A 17735-nucleotide genomic window follows, 5' to 3' on the forward strand; every position below is an offset into this window, starting at 1 on the left:
GGGCTGAGAGCTAAGGTTCTTTTTATGGTCTAGAATGTGGCTCTCTCACCTGTTTTTAAAATTCTTTCTTGGAAATCACCTGTCTGTTTATGTTATTGATCTCTTCCTGCATGTTATCTACTTTTTAATTATATTTTTAGCATATTAATTGCAGACTTTTTAAATGGTCTGATAATGCCAACATCCTTGCCATATTTGGGTCTAGTTTTTGAGACATTTAAATAATTGTAACATTAAAACTGCTTCATGAACCAACAGCTTATAAATAATATCTAATTTAAACACTGATGATTTCATTGTTTTATGAACTCAGAGTTCCTTTTCCACAATTCTAAAACCAAATGGCTATCAGAAATAAATATTTTTAACATAAATTTGTGGCAGACTTATTTTTGGAAAAACCTGACCTAAATTGACATGTATCTATATCATGCATGCTCAGTCATGTCCAACTCTTTGAGACCCTGTGGACTATAGCCCGCCAGGCTCCTCTATCCATGGAATTTTCAAGGCAAGAATACTGCAGTGGGTTGCCATTTCCTACTCCAAAGGATCTTCCCAACCCAGAGATTGAACCTGCACCTCTTCCATCTCCTTCACTGGCAGCGGAGTCTTTTCCACCGTGCCACCTGGGAAGCAAGTTGACATGAAGTCATTTATAGTATTTATCTTTTTTTTTTTTTTAGTGTTCATATGATTTTCTGGGGTAATATTAAGATATTGGGGCTTCCCTTGTGGCTCAGCTGGTAAAGAATCTGCCTGCAGTGTGGGAGACCTGGGTTCAATCCCTGTGTTGGGAATATCCCCTGGAGAAGGGAAAGGCTACCCACTCCAGTATTCTAGCCTAGAGAATTCCATGGACTGTATAGTCCATGGCATTGCAGAGTCAGACACGATTGAGCAACTTTCACTTTCTTTTTCATTAAGATATTTTATGGTGTGCTCCTGAGATATTTCAAACTACATAGTTTATGCTCTACTTGTTGTATCTAAATCCAAAATTCTAAGTTCTAAATATATCTAGGAGCAATGGCTTTAAATAAAAGATTGTAAACATATAATAATATTTTTAAATCTCATCATTCACGGCTTTTTAAATAGGCAGTATGTGCTGTGCTTAGTTGCTCAGTCATGTCTGACTCTTTGCGACCCCATCAACTATAGCCCACCAGGCTCCTCTGTCCATGGGGATTTTTACTGGAGTAAGTAGCCATTCCCTTCTCCAGGGGCTCTTCCCAAACCAGAGATCGAACCCAGGTCCTCTGCATTGCAGGCAGATTCTTTACCATTCTTTACCATCTGAGCCACCCAGGAAGCCCAAAGAGGTAATATGTTATTATGTAATTAATCAGATATGGAGTCAGATAATATGTTTAGGGCATTTAATGGGTGGTAAAACAGGTGTGCAGATAATTTCATTTACAATTTTAAAGGATAAGATTGTCTGATATGTTAAGTATGAATAAACCTGAAATGTTGATAACTGATAAATGTTATGCTCATTTACTAGTTATTGTGGTCTTCTTGCCCTGTTACTCTACTGATTTTTCATCCAAAATAGAATGTGGTGTTGATTTTGTTTTTAATTTTGTCCCCAAAATCTAAGAACAAGCATGCTATAATGTCTATTCAGGTCTCATTTTTCAAATTTTACATTTATTAAATCTAAAACTTTATGTTACATATTGTTGTCCTACAGTCAGCTGTTTCCTAGACATCTCCTTCAGAAGTAAATATCAGAGGTTAAAAAAAAGTCTCATGTTTCTGAAAATCTGAAAATTATACATACAATTGAAATATATGTTTGAATTTGGATGACATTCAGTGAAGTCTACTTCTGTGAATAGATCTAAAGCTGACATATTATTCCAAGGATTCAAGTGAAATTCATCCTCTGTGTTAAGATTTCTGGGATGCTCTGACAGAATTTTATCTTGTTCAGAGCTTCTGCGCTAGGCAAAGACTCACATTTATCTCCAAGTTAAGGTTACTAACAAAGGTCTGTGCTGTCTAATATATCACCCACTTACTGCATTTGGTTATTATCATTACTATTGTTGATGATTATATTGCCGTCATTTACTATTAATACTTTAAAAAAGGCAATTTATTTACTATTAATAATAAAAAAATAAAAATAAATAAAAAATAAAATAAAAAAAGGCAAGTGAAACAAGATTAAATATTTAATATGCAAGTTAAAAGTATTCTAAAATGAATACCAGGCTTGGCAGTTTTGTCAAATATCAATTGTTTTTTTATTTTTTGAAGCCTAGGATGATGAAATCATTACCAGATACTGTGAAAATATTTGTAAAACCCCACTCCCATTAAAATTAGTGATAGTGTCTTCAAACCACTACAATATTATAATCATCTGAATTGTTGGTGATTTAATTAATGATTGGGACTTAAGTTTACTTCCAAGCCTCACTTTCAAATAAATTTTAACTCTAAGAAAAACAAAAGTTCTCCTAAAAACATGAGATAATATTACAGTAAATTTAGGGGAAATATATCAATAGTATATATAATATTTTTCTTCTTCTTAAAATCCCTGAACAAAATGTTATTTACAGTAAATATTCTGAGATATGATGGTTACATTTATCTTTTATTACTTTAATTGTGGGAATTAACTGAGATATTGGAAGGTGAATTTTGCCCTTTGAGGGTTTTTCCTTCAGGGTGATAGGTTAATAACTTAAATAGTTGTGTTTGAAATTTGGAAAGAAGAGTTAAACCAGGGAGTCACACCTTTGCTTATGAGGGCAAAAGACTGCTCTGATATAATTATATTCTCACCTTGTACTGAAAGATAGCATCAGTATTGCTGGCATATATCTCTAGAAGTTTCAAGAACACACACTTTTTGGGATTCTTTCTCTTAGAAGTGGTGTATCACTTAAGAAATGATTGAAAAAAACCTGAAATATCATTCCTAGCACATATTTCTGTCATCATTTGTAAATAAAAATAAAAACCTTGAGAAATTGGTTAAAATATGTAACAAATTTTTTCAGGATCAATTCCTTCACGTTAAATAAAATGTTTTGCTTTTGACTTATGGCTTCTATTTCTGAGTGGAATAAGCTCAATGATGGAGCAATTATTTTCTCAGAAAAAATTCAGTAACCACTGGCATCCTAGGCATTATTCCAGGAGACAATTATGAGAATCAGTTGTTCCAAACCCATTTTACAATGATAGCTTATATTCTCCTCACTACCCCCACTCCATCAGATTTTGTGTAGTCTGATCGATATTTCTCTCTTGTTTTGCTGGGAAATGCGTGTTAATATCTAAGATAATTAGAAAGCATCACTACAAACAAAGCTAGTGGAAGTGATGGAATTCCAGTTGAGCTATTTCAAATCCTGAAAGATGATGCTGTGAAAGTACATCACTCAATATGCCAGCAAATCTGGAAATCTCAGCAGTGGCCACAGGACTGGAAAAGGTCAGTTTTCATTCCAATCCCAAAGAAAGGCAATGCCAAAGAATGTTCAAACTACTGCACAATTGCACTCATCTCACACTCTAGCAAAGTAATGCTCAAAGCTCTCCAAGCCAGGCTTTAACAGTATGTGAACTGTGACCTTCCAGATGTTCAAGCTGGTTTTAGAAAAGGCAGAGGAACCAGAGATCAAATTGCCAACATCTGCAGGATCATCAGAAAAGCAACACAGTTCTAGAAAAACATCTACTTCTGCTTTTTTGACTATACCATAGCCTTTCACTGTGTGGATCACTGTGAAAAATTCTTCAAGAGATAGGAATACCAGAACACCTGACCTGCCTCCTGAGAAATCTGTATGCAGGTCATGAAACAACAGTTAGAACTATGCATGAAACAACAGACTGGTTCCAAATTGGGAAAGGAGTACTTCATGGCTGTACATTGTCACCCTGCTTATTGTCACTCTACTTAGATGTAGAGTGCATGATTTGAAATGCTGGGCTGGATGAAACACAAGCTGGAATCAAGATTTCCTGGAAAATATCAATAACCTCAAATACGCAGATGACACCACCCTTCTGGCAGAAAACGAAGAAGAACTATAGAGCCTCTTGATGAAAGTGAAAGAGGAGAGTGGAAAAGTTGGCTAAAACTCAACATTCAGAAAACTAAGATCATGGCATCCGGTCCCATAATTTCATGGCAAAAAGATGGGGAAACAATGGAAACAGTGAGAGACTTTATTTTCTTGGGCTCCGAAATCAGTGCAGATGGTGACTGCAGCCATGAAATTAAAAGATGCTTGCTCCTTGGAAGAAAAGCTATGACCAACCTAGACAGCTTATTAAAAAGCAGAGACATTGCTTTGCCAACAAAAGTCCATCTAGTCAAAGCTATGGTTTTTCCAGTAGTCATGGATGGACATTAGTTGGACTATAAAAATAGCTGAGGGCTGAAGAATTGATGCTTTTTATCTGTGGTGTTGGAGAAGACTCTTGAGAGTCCCTTGGACTGCAAGGAGATCCAACCAGTCAATCCTAAAGGAAATCAGTCCTGAATATTGACTGGAAGGACTGATGCTGAAGCTGAAACTCCAATACTGTGGCCACCTGATGCGAAGAACCAACTCATTGGAAAAGACCCTGATGCTGGGAAAGACTGAAGGCAGAAGAAGAAAGGGATGACAGACAATGAGATGGTTGGATGGTATCACTGACGTGATAGACATGAGTTTGTGTAGGCTCTGAGAGTTGGTGATGGACATGGAAGCCTGGTGTGCTGCAGTTCATGGGGTCGCAAAGCATCAAACTTGACTGAGCGACTGACCTGACTAATCTGAGATAATTTGTTATCTGTGTAATGTTGAGTCTTTCAGTATGATTTTATCACATATTTCTAATATCCTCCATCCTCAGAAAAGCTGCTTTTATAGATGACTTCCTATCACTAATAAATTAAATTTGTATTAATCAGAATAAAAAGTTTTGTGTTTGAAATAGCAAGAGGGATAGCTCTATTTTCTACTGACTCACCATCTAGCAGTGGTACTGGTAAATAAAATTTATAATCAATACATAAAATGAAACTAGTAGTTTAAAGAAAACAGCTGTGTATGTAAAGAATTTAAGAAAATAGAATGTTTTTTGGATAAGGAAAGGTATAAAGGACTTTTTCTGTGTTTTGATATGTAGTGTTTTTGGGGGGTGGAGTGGTAAAGGAGAAAAGTAATTTTTTCCTAAATAAAATGATTATTCTGGAATAAATAAAAGAAATAGGACAGAAGCTGAATGGATATAGAAAGTTACAGAAGATTTGTGGAAAAGAAATTTTATGCGTGTGGTCAAAGCTGGCTAAAATTGAATAGATTTATGGGTTTTTAAAATGAGTTTAGTAATATACTAATACAAAACTTGCATTTTATTTTCTCTGTTAAAAAACCCCAAAATTCTTAGATTATTGGTCTGCTTTAAATAAAAGATTATAAAAGGTTTTTTATTACCTTTAATGTAATCTGCCTAGGAAACAAAGAATCTCTATCTTATGAACATAGTTCCTCTGTAGTTAGTAATATCTGGAGATCATTTTACAGTATATACAAATATAGAACATGTTGGATATTGAACATCTGAAATATGACTAGTCTGAGATGGGCTGTAAGTGGAAAACACATGCTGGATTTCAAAGATTAATTATAAAAAAGAATGCACACTCTCTCACTAACATTAAAAAGTCAAATGGAAACCAACCTTGAAAATTTCCTGAGCAGACAAGACAAGTCTAGTCATACAAGCAAAGGTTAATTTAGCTTATTTGGGGAGACTAACTTGACTTGGGTTGGTTCTTGCTGATTTCTCCGAAAAATCATAATCAAGACAAACTGTTCCCTAAAATTGAAATGAAGAAAGCATTAACCAGCTTCCTATCATTATCATTTAAGAAAATTCTAATATTATAACCAATCACTGTAAAAAATACACAGTCACTGCCTCCTCACTATATAAATGTTTTATAGCCGTGTACCCTGGAGTTTTACTCCATATTTTGGTTTGAGTGTTCCCAGTTCAGGAACTGTATTTTTGGTGGTTTAAAATTGAATTTTTACTACTAGTAATCTTTACTTTCCACTGAAAAGTAGGTAGCAGGCAATTGTGAACTATTGTATATTAGGATTACATTGTAAGTTAACAAATCTATTAATACATAATTATAAAAACTTACAGTTTTTAGATATGTTTTCATAGTACAATTTTAATGTGACAAAGACATTTTGTTAATAAACCCAAGTATTTTTGTCTCTATGTAAGAATTTAAAAACTAAAATAGATAAATGTATGTTTATATTTAATGTTTTGATGTATTTATTATCTTAATTGGAAATTATTTAGATATTTGTGAATATACATTATTGAGTTTAGTAGTCTAATCTTTTTTCTTATTTATATTTATTTAAAAAATTTAACAAGTATGCTTGGATAAGGTATTACACTTCTCTGGTGGGTCAGACTGTAAGGAATCTGCCTGCAATGCAAGAGACCCAGGTTCAATACCTGGGTCAGAAAGATCCCCTGGAGAAAGGGAATGGCTACCCACTCCAATATTCTTCCCTGGAGAATCCCATGGAAAGAGGAACCTGGTCGGCTACAGTCCATGGACTGAGCAACTAACACTAATAGGCATTAAACAGTTAATCATCATCTTAAGTTATTTTTCATGTTAACAAATTTCTTAACCTGTGAACCCAAGAAGCAGGTTCTCATCAGACATAAAATCTGATGGCAGCTTCATCTTGGACTTCTCAGCCTCTGAAGTGAAAGTCACTCAGTTGTGTCTGACTCTGCGACCCCATGAACTATACAGTCCGTGGAATTCTCTAGGCCAGAACACTGAAGTGGGTAGCCTTTCCCTTCTCCAGGAGATCTTCCCAACCCAGGGATCAAACCCAGGTCTCCCACATTGCAGGCGGATTCTTTACCAGCTAAGCCACAAGGGAAGCCCTAAATATTTCTGTTAAACCATGCAGTCAATAGGACTTTTGTTATAGCAGCTCAGGTTAGTGAAGACCAGCAGCATCTGCTTCATCTGGGCACTTGTTAAAATCAAAATTCTTGGGCCCCACTCTAGACCTACTGAATAAGATGCAGTGCTGTATATCTTAACAGATCCTTTGGGAGATTCCGATGCATGTCAAAATGAGAGAACCACCATGCTCAACCAACTAGTATCTTGAAAAACAAGCCTGAAAAAAATATTTACTATCATTTTGAAGTACCATAAAAATAGCCAGAGTTTTTAAAATTATTAAATGAGAGATATTTCCTTTCAGAGGTTATGAAATGGAGTGATTTTCAGATATCTAAAATTTCATGAGACTCTTCAAGTACTTTTTGGACAAACATTTGGCAGTAAAATGAAGTGTCAAATATGTCTCCTTTTTAGCCTCAATACTAGAAAAGCATATACACTATGGTAAACCAATAAACAAAATAACAAAAATCAATCCCTGGTTATAGAAATGTGTAATTGCAAATTCACATGCAGTTGTAAGTTTAATACAGAGGTAGTTTGAGTACCATTCACACAGTGGAAAATGATATTTCACTTGCCATGTGGAAAGGTCTTTTGGACCTTTTTTATAAAATAAGTGAGAAATAATAGATTCTTGATTTGAAATATATAAAGGCTGTATCATTTTGTTGTCTTTGTATTATTTACTAAATAACAGAGAAAACATTAATAAAATATGAAAAAATCAACAAAAATGACAAGTGAAATTGATAGACATTTTGACACTGAGAAGTAAGTGACTTGTAATAAAATTTTTCAGATCTTACTAAAGATAGTATTTCCTTGGGAGTAAGACAAATACAGTTAATGAAGAGAAATGAATTTATTCACATGTTAGAAGATTTAAATTTCACATTGGATTTGACAGAAAATGCTGATATCAATGAAGAAAACATAAAACTCATAAATGTCATTTTAATGAAGTCAGTCATTTCCCAAGAAAACTTGAGATGCCCTAAATATGAAAGGAACTTAATTAAGAGCTTCCTCTGCTGAAAACAATGTAACAATTTGCATCATATTAGCAATATTTAATTTGAAGAGCAAAGGAAAATTTCTAGACTGTCAACAATAAAAGGCATATTTCCATCAGGTATGCTAATACTGATTTTTCTTTTCTATTCTCTCTGTAGAATATGGTAATACAAAATCATTGTCATATGAAGAAGCAATCAAAGAACATGCAGCCAAGAAATGTAGAAATAAAACAAATATGGACCAGGGAGTTATTTAATTTTTAAACTATTATATTTCTGCCATTTGTGATGTTTGTAGCATTTACAAACTTTTTAGAATCTTGTCATTTATTGTGGCTTTTCTCATTTTAATTGAATATTCACTTTCTTAACTAATTTTTCAAATGCACTCCCTCTCCAAATTTTATAACTTTCAGTTATACTGAAAATATAACTGAAACTCAAAAAACTTGTATCTACTCAATCCTATGGGCCAAAACAACTCTATGTATTAAGCAGTGCTTCTTTAAATGTTGAACAAATGACTGTCACCTAAAAATATTCAAAATAGAGGAGATATAAAATAACTTAAAATTTGTTACATTTTAATATTCATTTTGAAAGTATAAAATTTTTTAAAAATAGAGAATATAATATTTAGTTGGCCAAAAGTTCATTCTTTTCCATACAATGCCGTGGGAAAACTCGAATGAACTTTTTGGTCACCCTATCTGGTTCTGTCACTTCATGGCAAATAGATGGGGAAACAGTAGCTGACTTTATCTTGGGAGGCTCCAAAATCACTGCAGATGGTGATTGTATCCATGAAATTAAAAGACACTTACTCCTTGAAAGGAAAGTTATGACCAACCTAGATAGCGTATTCAAAAGCAGAGACATTACTTTGTCAACAAAGGTCCATCTAGTCAAGGCTATATGGTTTTTCCAGTGGTCATGTATGGATGTGAGAGTTGGACTGTGAAGAAAGCTGAGCGCTGAAGAATTGAAGCTTTTGAACTGTGGTGTTGGAGAAGACTCTTGAGAATCCCTTGGACTGCAAGGAGATCCAACCAGTCCATTCTAAAGGAGATCAGTTCTGGGTGTTCATTGGAAGGACTGGTGTTGAAGCTGAAACTCCAATACTTTGGCCACCTGATTAGAAGAGCTGACTCATTTGAAAAGACCCTGATGCTGGAAAAGATTGAGGGCAGGAGGAGAAGGGGACGACAAGTATGAGATGGTTGGATGGCATCACCAACTCAATGGACATGGGTTTGGGAGAACTCCGGGAGATGGTGATGGTCAAGGAGGCCTGGCGTGCTGGGGTTCATGGGGTCGCAGAGAGTTGGACATGATGAGCGAGTGAGTGACTGAACTGATACATAGAACTTCTAATATCTATCACCTAAATTCAGTGCCTAAGATTTTTTTTTTTTTTTTTTACTTTTTAAACTTTTTTTTCTGCTGTGTTTAAAAGCAGATCCCAGATATCGATGTCATTTCATCCCTCTCTGCCTCTAACAAATGTGGACATTTTCTCAGGTGCGTGTATGCTCATTTATGTCCTACTCTTTGTCACTACCTGGACTGTCTTCTGGGCACGTGTCTTTCCAGGCACGAAAACTGGAGTAAGTTGCCGTGTCCTTCTCCAGGAGATCTTCTGGATCCAAGATTGAAACTCTATGTGGATTCTTTACCATTGAGCCATCTGGGAAGCCCCTTTTCTTAGATAAATATTCACTTAACCAAATGTTAGGACATCACATCTAACAAAAAGTATGCAATGTAATCATCTAATCTCATCCATAGACAAATATTCCCAATTTTTCAAAATTGTCTTTTTGCATTAGGTTTATTTGAATCATGATATAAGCAAATTCAACACCTTTCACTTTATTAAACCTTTTAAGTCCCTTCTAGTATGTCACTCTTTTCCCTGTGTCACTAAGATATTGCTAAACCAAAGTCCATTGTTCTATACAGTGCTTCATATTTTGGATTTATCTGTCTGCTTTTTCTTGTGTCTTATGTCTTACTATTATTGTCTTATTAGAAGTTAGTTTCAAACTGTGGTGGTTTAGTCACTAAGTCATGTCTGACCCCTTGCGACTCTATGGACTTAGCCTGCCAGGTTCCTCTGTCCATGAGATTTCCCAGGCAATAATACTGGCGTGGATTGCTATTTCCTTCTGCAGGGGATCTTCCCAACCCAGGAATCGAACGTGGGCCTCTTGCACTGCAGGCAGGTTCTTTACTGACTGCACTATGAGGGAAGCCCAACTTCTGACAAGTGGTTCTCAAACTTGAGCTACAACAGAATCCCCCTTGGAGGCATTTTATTAATAAAACACAGATTATGGGTCTAGCCCATAATGTCTGATTCAGGCGATCTAGGATGGGACAAATAATGTGCATTTCTGATCAGTTCCCAGGATATACAATTAGTGCTGAGCTAACAGGCACACTTTGAGAACCGCCATTCTCGACTGAGGTTAGATTGGATTCAATTTCTTGTTTTTATTTTCAAAAGCTTGTTTCTTTAATTATACTGTGTGTTTCCTTTGGGATTTCCCAGGGGGTTCAGTGGTAGAGCATCCACCTGCGAAGGCAGGAGATGTGAGTTCAATCCCTGGGTTGGGGGGATCCCCTGGAGGAGAAAATGGCAACCCACTCCAGTATTCTTGCCTTAAAAACACCATGGACAGAGGAACTTGGCGGGTTACAGTCCATGGGGTCACAAAGAGTCAGACATGATTGAGTGACTAATACATAAGAGCAGATGCTTCATTTTGCATCACATCACAAGGCACACAGTGTCTGGTAATCACACTTTTAATGATGCTAAGAATGCCTAGTAGATTCAGTAATGAGTAACTGATATTTTTAAATGTAACTTGCTGAATACAGTGAAGTGGCAGGAACAAAATCAATATACAGAAATCTGTTGCATTTCTATACACAATAGTAAACTCTCAGAATGAGAAATTAAAAACACAATCCTGTCTACAATTGCATCAAAAAGAGTAAAATATCATTAAATAAAATAAATGTTAAATAAAGATAAAAAATGCTCTGAACACAGAGTAAGAAAACTGTCCTTAAAAATAAGGTTAATCTTCCTCTCTGTGGGGATTTTTCTAGGTCTAGAATTGGCAGTTCTATTTGGGTGCAAAAATGTGAGAAAAGGAAAGTGCAAATATATTTTCAAGAAGGATGGTCACATGTGATCTCAAGATAATGAATGAAATATGCAACTAAGACAAAAATCTAATCTTGTCCCCATAAACCATTTTTTGGATAAGCAGGTGTGTCTCTTCCATCAGGCCTAAGTTATGCTCCTTTATATCTTTGTATTTTTAAAGGTCTAATTTGGATTTTTTGGTTTTACACATGGAAAATGAAAATGATTGTTCCTAAAATGGAGATTTGTTTAGGGAATGATCATCCAGAGTTTTTATTGAAATGAGACAGGTTTATGGGGCAATGACTGCTATATTTTATGTGGGTTATTAGAAGGCTTATAGCAATTTTTGTTGCTTGATTTTATATTATCACCCCAATACCCATATTCTCCCATTTGTTAAAAGGACTATTTTTAGAGAAGTTTTAGATTCACAGTAAAACTGAGAGGAAGGTATAGAGATTTCCCGTATTCCCACTTCCCTCTACACGTGCTTATTTTCCCTGTTACCAGCATTATTTACCACAGCAGCACACATGTTATTAATACAATTGATGAACCTACACTGGTGAATTATAGTTATCCAAAGTCAATAGTTTATATTAAGTTCACTCGTGGTAGTGTACATTCCTTGGATTTGTACAAATGTAGAATGGCTTGTATCCACTACTGTAGTATCTGACAGAGTATTTTCATGGCCCTAAAAATCTTCTTTGTTCTATCTATTCATCCCTCCCCATCCCCTAAGCCATGGCAACTACTGATTTTTTTTTTTAATTGTCTCTAGTTTTGCCTTTTCTAGGATGTCATATAGTTGAAATCATACAATATAGAGTCTTTTCCATTGGTTTCTTTCACTGTGCTTCAGTTATGTCTGATTCCGTATGACCCTATGGAGCCCGTCAGGCTCCTCTGTCCATGGAATTCTCCAGGCAGGAATACTAGAATGGGTTGCCACACCCTTCTCCAGGGGATCTTCTTGACCCAGAGATCAGACTCATGTCTTTTATGTCTCCTGATTGGCCAGCAGTTTCTTTACCACTAGCATCATCCGAGAGACACACTTAGTAATATGTATTTAAGATTCCCCTGTGTCTTTTCATGGCTGGATAGCTCATTTCTTTTAGTATTAAATATTATTTCATTATCTGGATCAACCACAGTTTATCCATTCACTCATTGAAGCACATCTTGGTTGTTTCCAGGTTTTGGCAATTATGAATAAAGTTGTTTGAAACATTGTGCAGGTTTTGTGTAGACACAAATTTTAATTCCTTGGATAAATACCAAGGAGCACAATTGATGAATCACACGGTGAATATGTTTAGTTTCAGAAGAAAAGGCAAAACTATCTTCCAAAGTGGTGGTATCATTTTGCATCCTACAGCAATCCATGAAACTTGTGGTTCCACATCGTCTCCAGCATTTAGTGCTGCCAGTGTTCCGGATTTTGACCCTTGTGATACGTGTGTAGTGATATCCCATTGTTGCCTCAGTTTGCATTTCCCCAATGCATATGATGTGAAGCATCTTTTCATGTGCCTATTTGCCATCTGTATATATTCTTGGGTGAGGTGTCACTGGCCCATATTTTAATCAAGTTGTTTCCTTATTGTTTAGTTTTTAGTGTTCTTTGTATATTTTGGATAACTGTCCTTTAGCAGATGTGTCATTGGCAAATATTTTCTTTCCGTCTATGGCTTGTCTTCACTCCCCCATATTTTAAGACCAACGACTTTGCAGAAAAAGAAAAACTACCTTCAGTGCCAACTCTGTAGAGAACCTTTCTTAGATGCTGTGAGGAAAAAGTAGGATATGTTTAGATTCCTGTCTCGGTCTAGCTTGAAGGAAAAAATGCATATTAACATGAAAAGAAACATACAGCACAATGGTGGTATTTAAATCAGTGTCAAAAGCTACTGAATACTAAGAGTTTACAGTGAAGGAAAAGACTTAAATAGGCTGAGGTTGAAGTGAGAATCTGTGGAAATTGAACTTAATCCAGTTAGTCTTGAAAGCTTTTAGATCTTCAACAATGAGACAGGCAAGAAATATACCATCTGCGAAAGATAATTCAGAGTTACAAAAATTTTCGTTTATTTTCTCGAAGGAAAAACAACAACAACAACATTGATTATGTTCTTGGTTTAGATCCTGAATATTTTCAGGTCTAAGATGGGTTTTCTTTACCTTGACTGCCTAGAGCTATCCATAAACATCCTTCGTGGTTCTAAGTGGTACTATTTGTAGTAGACTGCTGGCTTATGTGTCTCACGTCATAGCTAGAAAGAATAAATTAGCCTAGCATATTTGTATTCAGATAAGTGTATTATAACACTTTTAAAATATTATCATTTAAAAAGCATATATATTATATTTTTTAAACCTATGGAATATTTGCCTTATATTTGATTAGGTGATTCTACCTTGTAAATGATCTAAACTATAAAAATAGGCTTTATTTTAAATTGTAACTCCACTTTTAATGTCAGTGATCTATTTTAGTTTTGTTCTCTCTCTGATTTTATGGTAATAATATAGTAGTGCAGTCCTTAAAGCAGTCAACACATATGTTGTCATTGCATGGAGGCAGTTTTGAAGGCTAATAGTTTAAAATTTCCCATTGTAAAGGTCTTTCAAAAGTAGTTGACTTTGTTGTTAGATTTCAGAATAGTTTCTGTTCTTTACAGAAATTATACATACTAGCTGGGGTGACCCGGGTATCTAAGTTATCATATATGAAACTTGGGGTTGTTAATCTGACCCAGTAATGACTGATTGCTGTACTACTCCAAGCTCCACTGCAAATGACTGAAACTCAGATTTAAGCAAAAATATAAAGGGGGGGTTGAAAGGATATAATATCACACAGCTGGAAAGATCCATGAGTTCATTTCATTTCAGGCACAGTTGAATCTAGATGCTCAAATGATTTCCCGAGACTGTTTCTACTCTTCTTAGCTCTGCTAGATTCAACTTGATTTTAGTTACAGGCACACTTTCTTCATCTGGAGCTGAAGGTTTGAAGCAGTGATACCTAGGGTAGAAGAGGTTGGTGCTCACAGGATTGGAACAGATGCTCGGCTAACAAGGAAGTAAAGGATATTGCAGCAGGACCCATAGTTGGTCTTGGACACAATTATCTACATTTGTGAAAATTGTCTTGGTTGGCCTTCATTAGTACATTATGAAGCACTAAGCTTGACAAATGATTAGAAGGAAACCTAGTTACTTTTTTCTAAAGCAAAATCAGATGCCATCTTTAGACTCATAGACAAATTATAAAGTGACCTTAAAACATGTCCTAGCAGTCCTAGCATCAATATTTTGTCTAGTCCTTGTTGGGCAAATCAGTGAAATATACCTACCCCTCAGTTCCCTGATCTGTGTCAAGAATACTAACGCAGTTAGGTGGACTAAGCTCTGGTGTCATCTCTATTCCAAGAATATGTGATTCAGTGATTCCTTTACAAAACTGATTGCAGGTTTTTGGTTCTGCAATGTGTATATTGAATGGAAACAATAATTGCTCTCAAAAAGCTAAATTCAATAAATCTTTCTGCAGTGACAGAAATGTTCTATGTGGCTATTGAGCACTCACCATGTGAATGGTGTGACACAGGAAATGAAGTTTTAATGTGATTTCATTTAAGTTAATTTTGATTTAAGTGAAAATAGCCACAGCTCTAGAATTATCAGCTTATTTAAACTGAAGTTTTGAGAAACGGTTGACATTAAAAGCAAAACAAAATTTATTAGCTCGTGCAAGGAATTTCAAAGCAGCAATTTCTTTTCTTTTCAGTCCCCTGCACATAGCTATTCAAGCTACGACTCGGGCAAAAATGAGAGTGTGGATCGGGGTGCTGAGGATCTGTCTCTAAACAGGGGAGATGAGGATGAAGATGACCACGATGACCACGAAGATTCTGAGAAGGCTAACGAGACAGATGGCGTAGAGGCTGAGCGGCTAAAAGCTTTTAATGTGAGTCTTGCCACCCTCCCTGTGTGGCTGGATTTTTACCCCTTCACTTTCATGTTGTTGCTTGTTGGTAAATGTGGATATTTTAGAGACATGTTTGTTTAATTTACAGAAGGATTTAAAAAGTACATGAAACACTCTTTGCCAACCAGACACCAGAATTGCTGTGTTTTGTTTAGAATTTTAAAGCCAAATGTGAGCTGAAAACTGCAGTTGTGTTGTGTGAGTATGCATGTTTACCTAGCGGATGAAGGGGGCCTCAGCTTATGCCCCAGAAGAGCCTGCCCGTCATCCGTTATTTTTTGTTTTTGTTTTTTTTTTGCTTTCCCAGCTTACCTAATTATGCATGACAAAAGAATCTGTTGTTTGTTTTCTGAGATTAGTATACTGTGCAGTGTAGCAATGTAACAGTCATTTTTATTATTAATAGAGAATTTACGGGGTGCTTAATTGTCACAGTCTACTGTTATTTCTTGATTTTTTTTCTACGCGATAGTCTATATTTTTCTGTCTCTGTCTGTCTGTCTGTCTGCCTCTCTCTCTCTTTCTCTCTCTATTTTTTAATCCAACCATTTAGAAAGTCTTTAAAGGGTGTTTGCTTAAAATTTCTGGCTTTCCATTGCAAAGTTCTCCAGTGCATAAACCAGAAAAGAGTATTTTCCTATCAGTAATCAAGACAGGAAGCTAGGAACAGCAGAGAGCAGCCCTCCAAACCCTTCTCCTCTGTCTCCCTCTTGCCAACAGATGTTTGTCAGGCTGTTTGTAGATGAAAACTTGGACCGAATGGTCCCAATCTCTAAGCAGCCCAAAGAAAAGATCCAGGCTATCATTGACTCATGCAGGCGACAATTCCCTGAATATCAAGAGCGTGCCCGAAAACGCATACGTACTTACCTCAAGTCCTGCAGGCGGATGAAAAGAAGTGGTTTTGAGATGGTGAGTTTTGAATTAAAACACAGCCCTAGATTCCATCCAAATCCCACATGTAAACCATGACACGATTTTTTTTTTCATCTTAGTGTCTTTTTAATTTTTTCCATAACGTCAGGTCCAGGGGGTTTTTGTTTGCTTGTTTGTTTTTGCTCCTTTTCATCTTCCTGAAGTATTTATCCCCTCTGTTGATTCAATAAGGAATACCTTGTGAGACTAGTGCTCACAGGCCCGCGTGGTACCACGTCCTAGAAAAGGAGGGTCACATGAGTGAACACCAGCAAGAATCAGCATCCCATTCTTGTGTGTTATCTTTCTGTTACTGCTGAAGCAGATCTAAGGTTAATCAAGTCTTGAACTGAAGCACCAGTGGTTGCTTTAGATGGCATATGAGGATGCCTTTCTCTGGAACAAAAGGAAATGAATGGATCCATCTAAGGAGTATCAATTTCATACCAACAGTTTACAAATAGCAGGCCTTGAAAACAAAGATCAGGGAATGAAACTCCTTATGTGAAAAGTAAGGCTTTTGTGTACTCGGTATATTTGTGTGTCTGTCTTGTGGATGGTTAACATAAGCTTTTAGATTCAGCTTGGCTTTATAGACGGATGACATTATGCCAATGTTAGGTATTTATGGCTGGAATTTAAATATCAGTGGTTTTTGAACTTTATTCTACCTCAGCTTGATGGAGTAGTTGTACCTAGAAGTAGTTTTTACAAAATATTTTAAAATTTTCTTAATATTTTTATGTACTTGAGTGGACAAGTACTAGAAATTTTCTGAAACTATTTTATTTGTACCTTTGAGAAGCCTCTGTGAAAGCCAAACTCTTTGTGATCAAGGCCTCTGATTCATTAGGTATCATAGAGCAGGAGTTGATAAAGATTTAGGAGAGGTTTCAGAGTATCATATATGAGAAAGAGCTTTTCAGATAAAAATGAATGACAAGTAATAACATCCCTTATTATCCATTTCCTGCATTGACTTTTGAGAATATCTTTGAAATTTTAAAAGGAAAATGACCATTTCTTATAGAGAGGCAGTCTGTCAAGATGGTCTCTAACACAAGGCTTGGTCCCCAGAGAGCGTGGTCTGGAGTTCTAGTCCACCAGAACTATGCTGCTGTGTAACCTAGGCACATCACTTCAGTTTGTCATGCAGAATTCTTAATTTCTATAAAGTATACTTGAGATAGTCACAGGTTTTTTATTAGCTGTATTTATTTACCAAATATGAACACCTGTGTGTTTTAAGCTTTGTGCTATGCATAGAGGACAAAAAAGTTGATATCAAATCATGTAGGTTTGCAAACTAATCATGAAGCAAAACATTATAAAGAAATGCTTTGTATTTCATTTTTAATAATTTTCAATTGTTCATCTCTTTGTTCATTTATCCGTATATGTATAATGTGCATAACATTGTACAAAGTAATGAGAAATACAAGATGCCTGACTTGTTAAATGAATTTAGCATGTTTCCTAATCATGATTCTTTGAGGTTACAGTTGTAGGAAGTTAAGTGCCAAAGGAAAAATGCAAACTGAGTGAAGTCGCTCGGTCGTGTCCGACTCTTTGCGACCCCATGGACTGTAGCCTACCAGGTTCCTCCATCCATGGGATTTTCCAGGCAAGAGTACTACAGTGGGTTGCCATTTCCTT

At 35.9% G+C, this 17735-nt stretch overlaps 1 protein-coding gene across 6 annotated transcripts in view; it reads left to right on the top strand.

The window, feature by feature from the left end:
• NOL4 (nucleolar protein 4) overlaps positions 1–17735 on the top strand; it is a 458026-nt gene that overhangs the window by 316110 nt on the left and 124181 nt on the right. For 4 of the 6 annotated variants that reach the window (XM_070361672.1, XM_070361673.1, XM_070361674.1 and 1 more), the window contains one exon: positions 14964–15143. In XM_070361672.1, the coding sequence (XP_070217773.1) occupies positions 14964–15143 (180 nt within the window). Of the gene's footprint in view, positions 1–14963; positions 15144–15884; positions 16077–17735 lie in introns of all 6 variants that reach the window. The other 2 variants (XM_070361671.1, XM_070361675.1) reach the window with 1 other exon arrangement.

Source organism: Bos mutus, chromosome 24, assembly GCF_027580195.1.
Source record: "Bos mutus isolate GX-2022 chromosome 24, NWIPB_WYAK_1.1, whole genome shotgun sequence".
Lineage (NCBI taxonomy): Eukaryota > Metazoa > Chordata > Mammalia > Artiodactyla > Bovidae > Bos > Bos mutus.